At 48.5% G+C, this 13,206-nt stretch overlaps 1 protein-coding gene across 1 annotated transcript in view; it reads left to right on the top strand.

The window, feature by feature from the left end:
- GOLGA5 (golgin A5) overlaps window positions 1-13,206 on the top strand; it is a 58,577-nt gene that overhangs the window by 34,591 nt on the left and 10,780 nt on the right. Inside the window, 1 exon segment of the mRNA XM_077466736.1 lies at window positions 10,508-10,733. Within this exon segment, the coding sequence (XP_077322862.1) occupies window positions 10,508-10,733 (226 nt within the window).

The following is a 13,206-nucleotide window of genomic DNA, read 5'->3' as shown; positions in this document are numbered from 1 at the left end:
GAGACCGCAGCGAGAGCCGCAGCTCTCGTGCACATCGGCTGGATTGGATCGGTCTCTGGTAAGAAAAAGGGGGGAGACTGGGGGGATCCTGCAGAACAGAATTTTTTTTTTTTTACCCTATTGCATTAAGGTAAAAAACATTAAAGAGGAGGAGCCGCCAGTCACGACACTTGCTAGTGAAGAAAAGGCACGGAGGGCCGTTCTTCACATCGCATGCGCCGATCATCATCAGTGCACTGCAAGGTAAATATCTCCTAAATGGCGCACATTTAGGAGATATTTACTGCTGTACCTATAGGTAAACCTTATAGGCTTACCTATAGGTACAACTTCCACATTGGGGGCTTACAACCACTTTAACGCTTTAGAACCACTTTAAATGTTTGTCAGTGAATCTCATATGTAAGCTGACTGAATGCAAGCTTCCTTTACCCAGTGGAAAGAAGGAAGTCGTGATTGCCGTACTTTGAACAAGCCTTATGGTCATACATGTAAAAGCAGCCTCACCCTAGCTCCATCCAGGCCAGTGCCCTCCAACGTGTTTCGTTGGAGGTCATGACTAGCCCCCAGGGGTGGGGCAAAATGTGTAGGGCGAGGCATGGTCTGGATGGGGCTAGGCTCCTTTTAACCTGTATGACCATCAGGTTTCCGGTTTCCATGTGAGCCAGCACCCACAGCGTGAGTCCACGCATTTTGACACAAGGACCTGAGCAACATTTAAAAAAAAACTTTGCATTTAGGCTCACTTGCCTTTATCCATCACCCATCCAACCCTTTAAGAGCATTGAGTGTTATTACTTCTGAGTGCTGCATACCACAATTGTTTTGATGAAGTAAACGCCAGGCTTAAAGATTGTGAGCGTTAAGGCGTTCCGATCGCTTCTGTTTACAGGCCGGTGTTTGGAGGAACTGAGTGGGAATAGCGATTGAAATTAAAAAGTTGTAAATGATAATAATAAAAATAAATAAAGAAACTGCTGACACCAATCTCTTGCCTACTCTCTCCGTCCTCTGCTCTGACACCATCCTCTGCCCTACTTACACTGTCCATGTTTTAATACACTTTCAAGTGTGTGTGTGTATATTTTTGTGTATATATAATATATATATATATATATATATATATATATATATAGAGAGAGAGAGAGAGAGAGAGAGAGAGAGAGAGAGAGAGAGAGAGAGAGAGAGAGAGGAGAGAGAGAGAGAGAGAGAGAGAGAGAGAGAGAGAGAGAGAGAGAGAGAGAGGAGAGAGAGAGAGAGAGAGAGAGAGAGAGAGAGAGAGAGAGAGAGAGAGAGAGAGAGAGAGAGAGAGAGAGAGAGAGAGAGAGAGAGAGAGAGAGAGAGAGAGAGAGAGAGAGAGAGAGAGAGAGAGAGAGAGAGAGAGAGAGAGAGAGAGAGAGATGAGATATGTAAGTAATATGTATGTGTGTATGTGTATATGTATGTATGTAGTATATATATATATATATGTATAATCTATGTGTGTGTGTGTGTGTATATATATATATATATATATATATAATATAGTATATATATATATGTATATGTAGTGTATATATATATATATATATATATATATGTGTGTATATGTGTATATATATATATATATATATATATATGTGTATATATAAATATTTAGTGTTTATATATGTGTAGTGTGTGTGTATATTATATATATATATATATATATAAAACATAATGTGTGTGTATGTACACTATATTAGCAATAGATTGGGACACCTGCCTTATACACAGACTTTTTTTGTTTTTAAGGTTGAACTGAATGGACTTGTCTTTTTTTCACTGACTTAACTATGTAACATGAACTTTTATGGCGTCTTAGTCCTGAGGTTCAATATAGAGTTGGCTCCGCCCTTTGCAGCTATAACCGCTTCACTCTTCTGGGAAGGCCGTCCACAAAGTTAGGAGTGTCTGTGGGAATGTTTACAGCAGCATAAATAACTTTGAGTTCCTCACATGTTATCAAAAATTCATCCAAATATTGTGCACAATTAGTTAATAGGTCAATAAACCAATGTTTACTGTAACTTTGCACTATAACTGTGCAACCCACTTCACAGTACAAGTCCACCACAAGTCCGTCCAACCACTCTGGAATATTGCTTGTTACTGTTTTTAACTGTAGGGTCTTATTGCCGCTGTCAGATGTTAAGGCCCATATGCAGGGTAGATTCATGCCATAAAGCAAAGGTATACATCATTGCGCAATGATTAAAGGGGTTGTAAAGTTGTTTTTTTTTTTTGTTTTAAATAACAAACACATGTTATACTTACCTCCACTATGCAGCTCGTTTTGCACAGAGTGGCCCGAACCTGCTCTTCTGTGTCTCTCTCTGCTTCCTCCTGCAGGTACTTCTCGCGTTCATGCGAGCTCCCTCGCATGGTGAGAAGAACCTGCGGGCGCGCTCCCGTGATGCAGCTGGCGGCTATAGCTGCTTGCTGTATCACTTGGCCCCGCCCCCCGGTGCGCCGCGTCATTGGATGTGATTAACAGCAATGGCTGCGCTGCTTTCAATCCATCCACTCCAGCCAATTAGCGGCCAGGCTGGGCGGCGAAGAGGACATCGGGGGTGAGCGTGGGACTTTCGAGGGGTCAGGTAAGTAAAACGGGGGGGCTGGGGGCGCCAGCACTGTCAGATATTTTTTCACCTTAATGCATAGAATGTATTAAGGTAAAAAAATATTTACCTTTACAACCCCTTTAAAATGCACAAGGGGATCACAAAGCAAGGAATTCACTGACATTTCGACAGAGTAATCTGCACTTAAAGTGGAGGACCAGCCTGAAAAAAAAAAAAAGAGCATTAATATTATTTTAAAAAAAAACATTTGAAAAAAAAAATTTTTTTTACCTGGTCAGAAATGCCTGTTGCTAGGCAGTCTTCCTAATCTTCCTGCTCCCTGCTCCTTGGTGATCTTCGGTCTTCTGGGTAATGGGGCGTGCTGTGTTCTGGGAACTGTGTGTTCCCTAACACAGCGCGTCCCATTCACAATGTGCCGCGTGACTCGCGCATGCGCAGTAGGAAACGGGTAGCGAAGCCGCAAGGCTCCACTGCCTGTTTCCCTTAGTACGAATGGCGGCGCTGGGACCCGAGAGCCGACATCGCGGGCGCCCTGGAAAGGTAAGTCTCCTTATTAAGCCAGCAACTACTTCTTTTTTTTTTTTTTTTTTTTTTAGCTGCTGACCTTTAAAAATTTTTACACCTGAAACACTGCTTTAAGACCCCTTTCACACTGGGGCATTTTTCAGGCGTTTTTCATGCACTTTAGCGTTAAAAAAAGCGCCTGAAAGAAGCTGCAACTGCAATCCCAATGTAAAAGCCCGAGTGCTTTCACACTGAGGCGCTGCGCTGGCAGAGCGTCAAAAAAGTCCTGCAAGCAGCTTCTTTGCAGCGCTTTTGGAGCGGTGAATACAACGCTCCTAAAACGCCCCTTCCCATTGAAATCAATGGGAAGCGCCTGTAAAACGCCAGAAAAACGCTATTGGCAGCAGCGTTTTGTGGGCGCTTTTAACCCTTTATTTGGCCACTAGCAGGGGTTAAAAGCGCCCCATTAAAGTGGTTGTAAACCGTTACAAACCACTTTGACCTACAGGTAAGCCTAGATTAAGGCTTACCTGTAGGTCCAAGAAATATCTCCTAAACCTATACGGTTTAGGAGATATTTGCCTGAAGACAGGCACCGTTATCTACGGCGCATGCGCCGTAGACAGCGACGCGCAGGCGCACTGAGCGCGGCATTTCCAACAATGGATCTGCCGCGCGTGTTGGCTCCCGTGCGCATGCGCGGGAGTAACGTCATCGCGGCTCCGCCGAATGACAGCGGCGGAGCTGCGAGACGCCACCAGCAGGATGGATGTGGCGGACTACAGGGGACAGCGGCGACTTCGCTGGCTCCTGTGTCAGGTAAGTGACACATAATGGACTACTATGCGATGCGATGCGGTGCATAGTAGTCCATTATGCTTTGCCTTTGCAGGGAATGAAAGAGGAAGTAATCTCATCAGGGTTTACTTCCTCTTTAACGCTCGAAAAATGCTGGTAAAGCGCTGCTAGTTTAAGCGGCGCTTTACGAGCGTTTTTTGGGCGGTGACATTTCACTTTGGGACTGCAGATGAGGCTTCTTTCGAGCGCTTTACAGGCGCTTTTTTTAACGCTAAAGCGCTTGAAAAACGCCTGAAAAACGCCTGAAAAACGCCCCAGTGTGAAAGGGGTCTAAGTAAAAACAATCGGTTGCTTAGAGCGTGGTAACTGGTCACACCGCTGCTCTCTATCATGCTGATATCCAGCCTCAATAGTATTCTTCACTGGCTCCTCCTACGCCTAGCGATCTTATCCCGTTTCTGTCCATCAGCATTAGTATTGATGGCTCACCACACATTGCGGTATTTTAGATCTTTTTGACACGTCACCAATGGAGTTATTTTGCATTTGATTGAACAAGGATTTGTTTGGATTTTTCACATGTGGAATTAACACTTTATGAGGAATTTGGGTCTAGTACTCACTGATTTAGCACTTGTGCACCGATTTGAGTGGTTAATTAGAGCGCATCATTATTTTCACATTATATTTGTTTCATGACGCCTGATCACTAGTAGAATGATTGCAGCTTAACTATTTAGTTATTTTTCAGTCATCTGATTTCAAATATTCATTTCAGCGCTTTAGTATTTTCATTTTTTTTATGGGAATGTTTGACCATTCTTCCAGAAGCGTATTTGTGAGGTCAAGCACTGATGTTGAATGAGAAGGCCTCGCTCACAATCTCCACTCTAATTCATCCCAAAGGTGTTCTATCTGTTTGAGGTCAGGACTCTGTGCAGGCCAGTCAAGTTCCTCCATACCAAACTCGCTCATCCATGTCTTTATGGAATTTTGCTTTGTGCACTTGTCCAAATCGAGGGGGAGGTTATGATTTGGGGTTATGTTTTTTAGGGGTTGGGCTTGGCCACTTATTTCCAGTGACGGGAACGCTTAAGGTGTCAGCATACCAAGACATCTTGGACAATTTCATGCTCCCAACTTTGTAGGAACAGTTTGGGGATGGCCCCTGTGACGGAATGTACCACACTCCCCTTGAGTGCTTCCATCAGTATATTGCTTCCTAAGTCCTGGAACACGAGACCAATGGATCTGGCTATACTAACCCCCAAGAACCAGACAACACCAGTCTTGGAGTACATCAGCGATAGCCTGCTTTATTTGAGATCTCACACAAATATATACACAAGGAAGACAATGTAAACTGTAATTAGAAACGTAATTAACATGAGCTAATTAACTAATCCTTTAACCAGACGAGGTCACTCAGAGATATGACCTTTCAGGGCAGCCTTGACGTCTCCTAGCTCACCAACTATATAATATACATTATCATAAATATTAACAAAGAAATTTTTCACATAATAGCAGAGTTAATTAGCACAAACAACAATGGGTGAAAGACTCTTAGGCCGCGTACACACGGGCGGACTGTTCGCCCAACCTTGTCCGCTGAACAGTGTTTGGGCGGACAGTCCGCCCGTGTGTGGGCTTTCAGCGGACAGTTTCAGCGGACAGTTGGACGGACAAAGTCTTTCGGAAATTCCGAAAAACTGTCCGCTGAAACTGTGTTTGAGCGAACAGTCCGCCCGTGTGTAGGCTACTTTCGAAATGAGCAAACTGTTCCCGCTCGGAAAGTCCGCCCATTTCGAGCGCGTGTACAGGTAGGCGGGGCCCGCGAAGGAGACGTCGCGGGCTCCGCCGCCTGGAATGGGCTTAAAGGGGAACCCCAACGCCGAAAAAAATCGGCGTGGGGGTTCCCCCAAAGTCCACACCAGACCCTTGTCCGAGCACGCTACCCGGCCGGCCAGGAAAGGGGGGCGAGCGAGCGCGCCCCCCTCCTGAGCCGTACCAGGCCGCGTGCCCTCCCACCCCAAAGCACCTTGTCCCCATGTTGATGAGGACAAGGGCCTCTTCCCGACAACCCTGGCCGTTGGTTGTCGGGGTCTGCGGGCGGGGGGCTTATCGGAATCCGGGAGCCCTCTTTAAGAAGGGGGCCCCCGGATACCGGCCCCCCACCCTATGTGAATGAGTATGGGGTACAATGTACCCCTACCCATTCACCTGTGAAATAAAGTACAAAAAAAAACACAACACAGGGAAAAAATATTTTATTGCACAGCTCCGGGGGTCTTCCGTCTTCGGGGGTCTTCTCGCCGGACTCCTCCGCTATCTGTGTGTAGCTCTTTTACTAGCGGAGGAGTCCGGCTTTCTTCCTCCCCGCCGCCGGCCTCTTCTCCCGACTTCGGGGGTCTTGTCCCCCTCTTCGGTTCTTCTGCCGGGCCACCGCGCCTTCTTCTAGCTCTTTTACAGGCGGTGGCCCGGTCTTCTGTCGCCGCTGTCATCGCCGCCGCCTTCCGTTCTTGTTCTTCTTCTTGTTCTTCTTCTTCTTCTCCTGGAGATGTTGACTCGACGAGCTCTCCGGCCGGAATGCCAGAGCCGCGCTGTGCGGTCACTTATATAGTGACAATGGGGCGGTGTCACATGGTATATGTCACATGGGTTGGTCACATGGGTTGATGTCACATGGGGACTATGACATCGTAAGGGGGCGGGGTCACCATGTGACCAACCCATGTGACATATACCATGTGACACCGCCCCATTGTCACTATATAAGTGACCGCACAGCGCGGCTCTGGCATTCCGGCCGGAGAGCTCGTCGAGTCAACATCTCCAGGAGAAGAAGAAGAAGAACAAGAAGAAGAACAAGAACGGAAGGCGGCAGCGACGACAGCGGCGACAGAAGACCGGGCCACCGCCTGTAAAAGAGCTACAAGAAGGCGCGGTGGCCCGGCAGAAGAACCGAAGAGGGGGACAAGACCCCCGAAGTCGGGAGAAGAGGCCGGCGGCGGGGAGGAAGAAAGCCGGACTCCTCCGCTAGTAAAAGAGCTACACACAGATAGCGGAGGAGTCCGGCGAGAAGACCCCCGAAGACGGAAGACCCCCGGAGCTGTGCAATAAAATATTTTTTCCCTGTGTTGTGTTTTTTTTTGTACTTTATTTCACAGGTGAATGGGTAGGGGTACATTGTACCCCATACTCATTCACATAGGGTGGGGGGCCGGTATCCGGGGGCCCCCTTCTTAAAGGGGGCTCCCGGATTCCGATAAGCCCCCCGCCCGCAGACCCCGACAACCAACGGCCAGGGTTGTCGGGAAGAGGCCCTTGTCCTCATCAACATGGGAACAAGGTGCTTTGGGGTGGGGGGGCCGCGCGGCCCCCCCTTCCCCAAGGCACCCCCCATGTTGAGGGCACGCGGCCTGGTACGGCTCAGGAGGGGGGCGCGCTCGCTCGCCCCCCTTTCCTGGCCGGCCGGGTAGCGTGCTCGGACAAGGGTCTGGTGTGGACTTTGGGGGAACCCCCACGCTGATTTTTTTCGGCGTTGGGGTTCCCCTTTAAGCCCATTCCAGGCGGCGGAGCCCGCGACGTCTCCTTCGCGGGCCCCGCCTACCTGTACACGCGCTCGAAATGGGCGGATTTGCCTCCTCCTTACGTGGGCGAGTCCGTTCATTTCAAAAGTTGAGCGAACTGTTTGGCAAACAGTTCGCTGAAACAGTCCGCTCGTGTGTGGGCAAGTCCGCTCATGCAAATTTTGAGCGGACTGTTTGCCGAACAAGGTTGGGCAAACAGTCCGCGCGTGTGTACGCGGCCTCAGAAGCCATACTAGATTTATTTACAATAAACACATTATAGCAGACAAACAGGTTGATGACATCGGCATCTGCTGAGTCCCAACAGTATGAATCGCTCACTATTTATAATATGGCATATACAAGGTTCCCAGAGTCTGTGTGTCTTGGGGGGACATGGACCTGAATCCAAAGTAACACCACTTTAAGGGTCCCCAGGCATACACCTCACAAAGAGCACCGTTCCCCCCAAAATCCAGGGCCCATAATCAGTAGGCAAAAGCCTCTGTCCTGGCTTAGTCTATCACAGCCCCTTCCTGTTCCAACATGACTGTGCTCCAATGCACAAAGCACAGTCCATAAAGACATGGATGAGTGAGTTTGGGATGGAGGAACTTGCCTGGCCTGCACAGAGTCCTGACCTCTGCAGGCTGTGCACACCTATGAGCATTCTGTTTCAAAATAAGCCATGGCACTACTTCTGGTTATGGACATGTCCCAGTAGTCTTGACGAATGTATTTTTTCAAATAGACTTCATCAAAGTATTTCTTAGTTTAGAATAGAACAGGGAAGGGTCAGACTTCATTATCACAAGAAAAAAAGGCGAGGGGAAATATTCCAATGGGGAAACTTGCTCTATGTGGTCAGCTGTCTAAAAGAGCATTTCCCTCACTTTGGAGATACTACTTCTCACTCTTGTTGTGTCTGCAGGACAGGAAATGAAGGCAAATCTCGTTAATGGGACAAAAATAAAAACCCTGGTGGATTTTAAAGCTGAACTTCAGCTTTTCATACACTTTACAAGCTGGCCCAATCAAACTAAGTCCCCCACTTACATGTGAGGAGCAGGATGTGCGTGTATGTAGCTGAGGCCACCTACAGCAGGGGTAGGCAACCTGGGGCGCAACAGCTGTTGTGGAACTACATTTCGCATGAGGCATTGCAAGGCTGGCAGTTACAATTACTCCCAGAGGCATGATGGGTCTTGTAGTTCTGCAACAGCTAGAGGGCCCCAGGTTGCCTACCCCTGGTCTACAGCATACCACATGGTGTTCCAGATTGGAGCCGAGACCTCCTGTCCCATACCCGGAACACAGAGTATATCTGATCGGCGCTCAGCCATTCTGAGCAAGCAATGTATATAAAGGTTCCTCTGAGTCGGAGAAGCGGGCTGATGATGTCACAACCTCTGACTTGGCCAATCAGAGGAAGCTTTGTATTCATTGACAGAATATACCTCTTTATCTGGCTGAGCGCCGTTGTGATAGACCCCATTGTGTTCTGGATATGAGACTGGAAGTCTCGGCTCGAACCCGGAACACAGTGCAGTATGCTGTACTATTCCCACAATCCCCGCCCATTTCGTTTCCTAATGGCTTCCTCTTCCAGAAACATAGTTACATAGTTAGTCAGGTTGAAAAAAGACACAAGTCCATCCAGTTCAACCTTAAAAACAAATAAATAAAATAAAAAATAATCGTACAATCCAAATACCCAATTTTATGCCCACAATTGATCCAGAGGAAGGCGAAAAAAAACCTCAGCAGAGCATGCTCCAATTTGCTACAGCAGGGGAAAAAAATTCCTTCCTGATCCCCCGAGAGGCAATCGGATTTTCCCTGGATCAACTTTACCTACCGTATATACTCGAGTATAGGTCGATCCGAATATAAGCCGAGGCCCCCAATTTACCACAAAAAAACTGGGAAACTTATTGACTCGTGTATAAGCCGAGGGTGAGACATCCCTGTGTCCCGTCCATCCCTGTGTCCGTCCCTGTGTCGCGTCCGTCCCTGTGTCGCGTCCGTCGCTGTGTCGCGTCCGTCGCTGTGTCGCGTCCGTCGCTGTGTCGCGTCCGTCGCTGTGTCGCGTCCGTCGCTGTGTCGCGTCCGTCGCTGTGTCGCGTCCGTCGCTGTGTCCCGTCCGTCGCTGTGTCCCGTCCGTCGCTGTGTCCCGTCCGTCGCTGTGTCCCGTCCATCCCTGCCTACCTGTGCCAATCTGCAGCCTCTGTGTGCCATGCTCTCCTCGTCTGACAGACGGCGGCCATTCCTCTGTTCAAAAGCCGCGCCTCCCTGTCTGTGATAGGCGGAACACTCAATTTCCCAGCAGTCAGTGTTCCGCCTATCACAGACAGGGAGGCGCGGCTTTTGAATAGTAGAATGGCCGCCGTCTGTCTGCGCGACACACTGATCGGGCAGGCAGACGGCGGTGACTCGAGTATAAGCCGAGGGGGGCACTTTCAGCCTCAAAAAAGAGGCTGAAAATCTCGGCTTATACTCGAGTATATACGGTATGTTAGTACCCAGTTATATTATGTACATTCAGGAAAGTATCCAGGCCTTTCTTAAAGCAATCTACTGAGCTGGCCAGAACTACCTCTGGCGGGAGTCTATTCCACATTTTCACAGCTCTAACTGTGAAGAAACCTTTCCGTACTTGAAGATGAAATCTCTTTTCCTCTAGACGTAAAGAGTGCCCCCTTGTCCTCTGGGTTGACCGTACAGAGAACAACTCAACACCAAGTTCACTATATGGACCCCTAATATATTTGAACATGCACAGAGCTTGAGGTCAGATTACAGACAGCCAGTTTGAAAACAATGAAAAGTCTGCGTCCCTTTCAAGACCAAACCATGCAGTCCTTACCGTGCCGCCTACCCTAGGTGGCACCGTTCTAAGAGTAAATGAGAGGTAACGGCCATCTTGCTTTCTGGCCTAACACTGGGGTCCTTCCTGGTTGGAAGAACATACACTGGATGCAGTTTGATGGAGGAACCTTCTCTGATGTAATTCTGCTTTTTCTTTTCCAGCTTACTAACAAAGCGCTGAGCAGCAGCAGTCAGACGGAGCTGGAGAACAGGCTGCACCAACTGACCGAGACCCTGATCCAGAAACAGACCATGCTGGAGAGCCTGAGCACCGAGAAGAACTCGCTGGTCTACCAGCTGGAGAGGCTGGAAAATCAGATGAAGAGTGTACAGGGAAGCGGAGGGGGCGGGTCCTCCATCAACATGTCTGCCGTGGATAGTGGAGATGGTACGTTCATGAGCCTATTAGGAGTCGAGGCCCAACGCCAACCAAATGATGGGCAAGTGGTGGGAAAATCTCCCCAATGATGGGCAAGTGGGGGGGGGATCTCCCCAATGATGGGCAAGTGGGGGGGGGATCTCCCCAATGATGGGCAAGTGGGGGGGGGATCTCCCCAATGATGGGCAAGTGGGGGGGGAAAATCTCCCCAATGATGGGCAAGTGGGGGGGAAAATCTCCCCAATAATGGGCAAGTGGGGGGGAAAATCTCCCCAATAATGGGCAAGTGGGGGGGGGGGGGGAATGGGAAAATATCCCCAATGATGGGCAAGTGGTGGGAAAATATCCCCAATGATGGGCAAGTGGGGGGGGATCTCCCCAATGATGGGCAAGTGGGGGGGATCTCCCCAATGATGGGCAAGTGGGGGGGGATCTCCCCAATGATGGGCAAGTGGGGGGGAAAATCTCCCCAATGATGGGCAAGTGGGGGGGAAAATCTCCCCAATGATGGGCAAGTGGGGGGGGGGATCTCCCCAATGATGGGCAAGTGGGGGGGTATCTCCCCGATAATGGGCAAGTGGGGGGGATCTCCCCGATAATGGGCAAGTGGGGGGGATCTCCCCGATAATGGGCAAGTGGGGGGGATCTCCCCGATAATGGGCAAGTGGGGGGGGAGATCTCCCCGATAATGGGCAAGTGGGGGGGGGATCTCCCCGATAATGGGCAAGTGGGGGGGGAGATCTCCCCGATAATGGGCAAGTGGGGGGGGGAGATCTCCCCGATAATGGGCAAGTGGGGGGGGAGATCTCCCCGATAATGGGCAAGTGGGGGGGTGAGATCTCCCCGATAATGGGCAAGTGGGGGGGAGATCTCCCCGATAATGGGCAAGTGGGGGGGGAGATCTCCCCGATAATGGGCAAGTGGGGGGGGAGATCTCCCCGATAATGGGCACGTGGGGGGAAAATCTCCCCAATAACAGGCTAGGGGAGAAGTCTACCCAATAACAGGCGGGGGGGGGGGAATCTCCCCAATAAGGGTCACAGACAGAAAATAGGCCACTTATCTTAGTATTAACCACCTACCACCAAATCACATACCTGGAGTAGTTGTATCGGGGATTATATGCAGCTGCAGGCATTACCCTGGTACCGGTTTTTTTTAGAGCCAACTATCGGCTCTATTTTAATAGCAATGGGAATGGCTAACTAGCCTCTCGATTGCTATTGCAAGTAGTGGAAAGGGACACCCCTCCCCCGTCACCTTCTGCGGCTCTCTTGTGGGTCTCTGCACCACCGGGAGACCTGAGCTACCAGCCGGCAGGTCCCTCGGCTGGCCGGAGACCCATAGAAATCCGCTTTGATCAGGTCTTCTCTAGGGTAACCCGGAAGCGATGACATGACATCCCTTCCAGATTACCTGGCTGTCAACTGCGCCATTTTTTTTTTTTTTTTGAATATCGAAAGTATTCACAAATGCCGATCTTGGAGTTTTGAATGCTTTCGAGTGCAAAGGAGGGATTTGGGGTCTTATTTGACCCCCAGATCCCTCCATAAAGAGTACCTGTAATTACCTATTGCTATCACAAGGATGTTTACATTTCCTGTGACAAAATGAAAGCAACAGTGTAAAAATTAATCAAATTAATAATTAAACAAAAAAATTAAAACATTGAAGTGCCCCTGTCCCCCGGTCGGGCCCGCGCGTACACAAACGGCGTTCGTCCCACAAATGAGGTATCTCCACGAATGTCAGATCATGAGCAGTAATTCTAACATGAGACTTCCTCTGTAAATTTAAAGTAATAACTTGTACAGTCTTTTAAAGCGCCCCCTATGGATAGTAAAATATACATCATTTGTCGCTGCTGCGTGGGCGTGTGCAATTTTAAACGCCTGACATGTTTGGTATCTATTTACTCTGCGTGACATCATCTTTTCGATTTTACAAAAAAAAATTGGGTTATGTATTGTGTTTTTATCATTTTAATGAAAAAAAAAGTGTTTTTTTTCCCCAAAAATTGTATTTGAAAAATCACTGCGCAAATACCGTGCAACATCAAAAAATTGCAAAGCACACCAATTTTATTCTCTAGGGCTTCTGCTTTAAAAAAAAATTAATAAATTGTTACACGTAAACAAAGAGTGCCAGAAAAAGGCTGGTCGACAAGTGGTTAATAAACTCTCAATAACAAATTGATTATTATTATTATACAGGATTTATGTAGTGCCAACAGTTTGCCCAGTGCTTTACAATATAAAGGGGGACAGTACGATTACAACACAACACAGTTCAATACAGAAGGAATAGGAGAGACCTGCTTGTGGAGCTTACCGTCTAAAGGGAGGGGGGAGGTGGTACAAAAGGTAAGAGCTGCGGGTGATGATCTCATGGAGGTGACTCGAGTACAGTTTTTAGGTGGAGGTGGGGTAGGCTTCCCTGAATAAATTAATAATCTTCCAAAGACAGACAGGGTAGGGAGCTG

This window comes from Lithobates pipiens, unplaced genomic scaffold, assembly GCF_037356315.1.
Source record: "Lithobates pipiens isolate NorthernLeopardFrog02 unplaced genomic scaffold, aLitPip1_a1.2 Scaffold_37, whole genome shotgun sequence".
NCBI lineage: Eukaryota > Metazoa > Chordata > Amphibia > Anura > Ranidae > Lithobates > Lithobates pipiens.
This window is presented reverse-complemented; position numbering and strand designations above follow the sequence as displayed.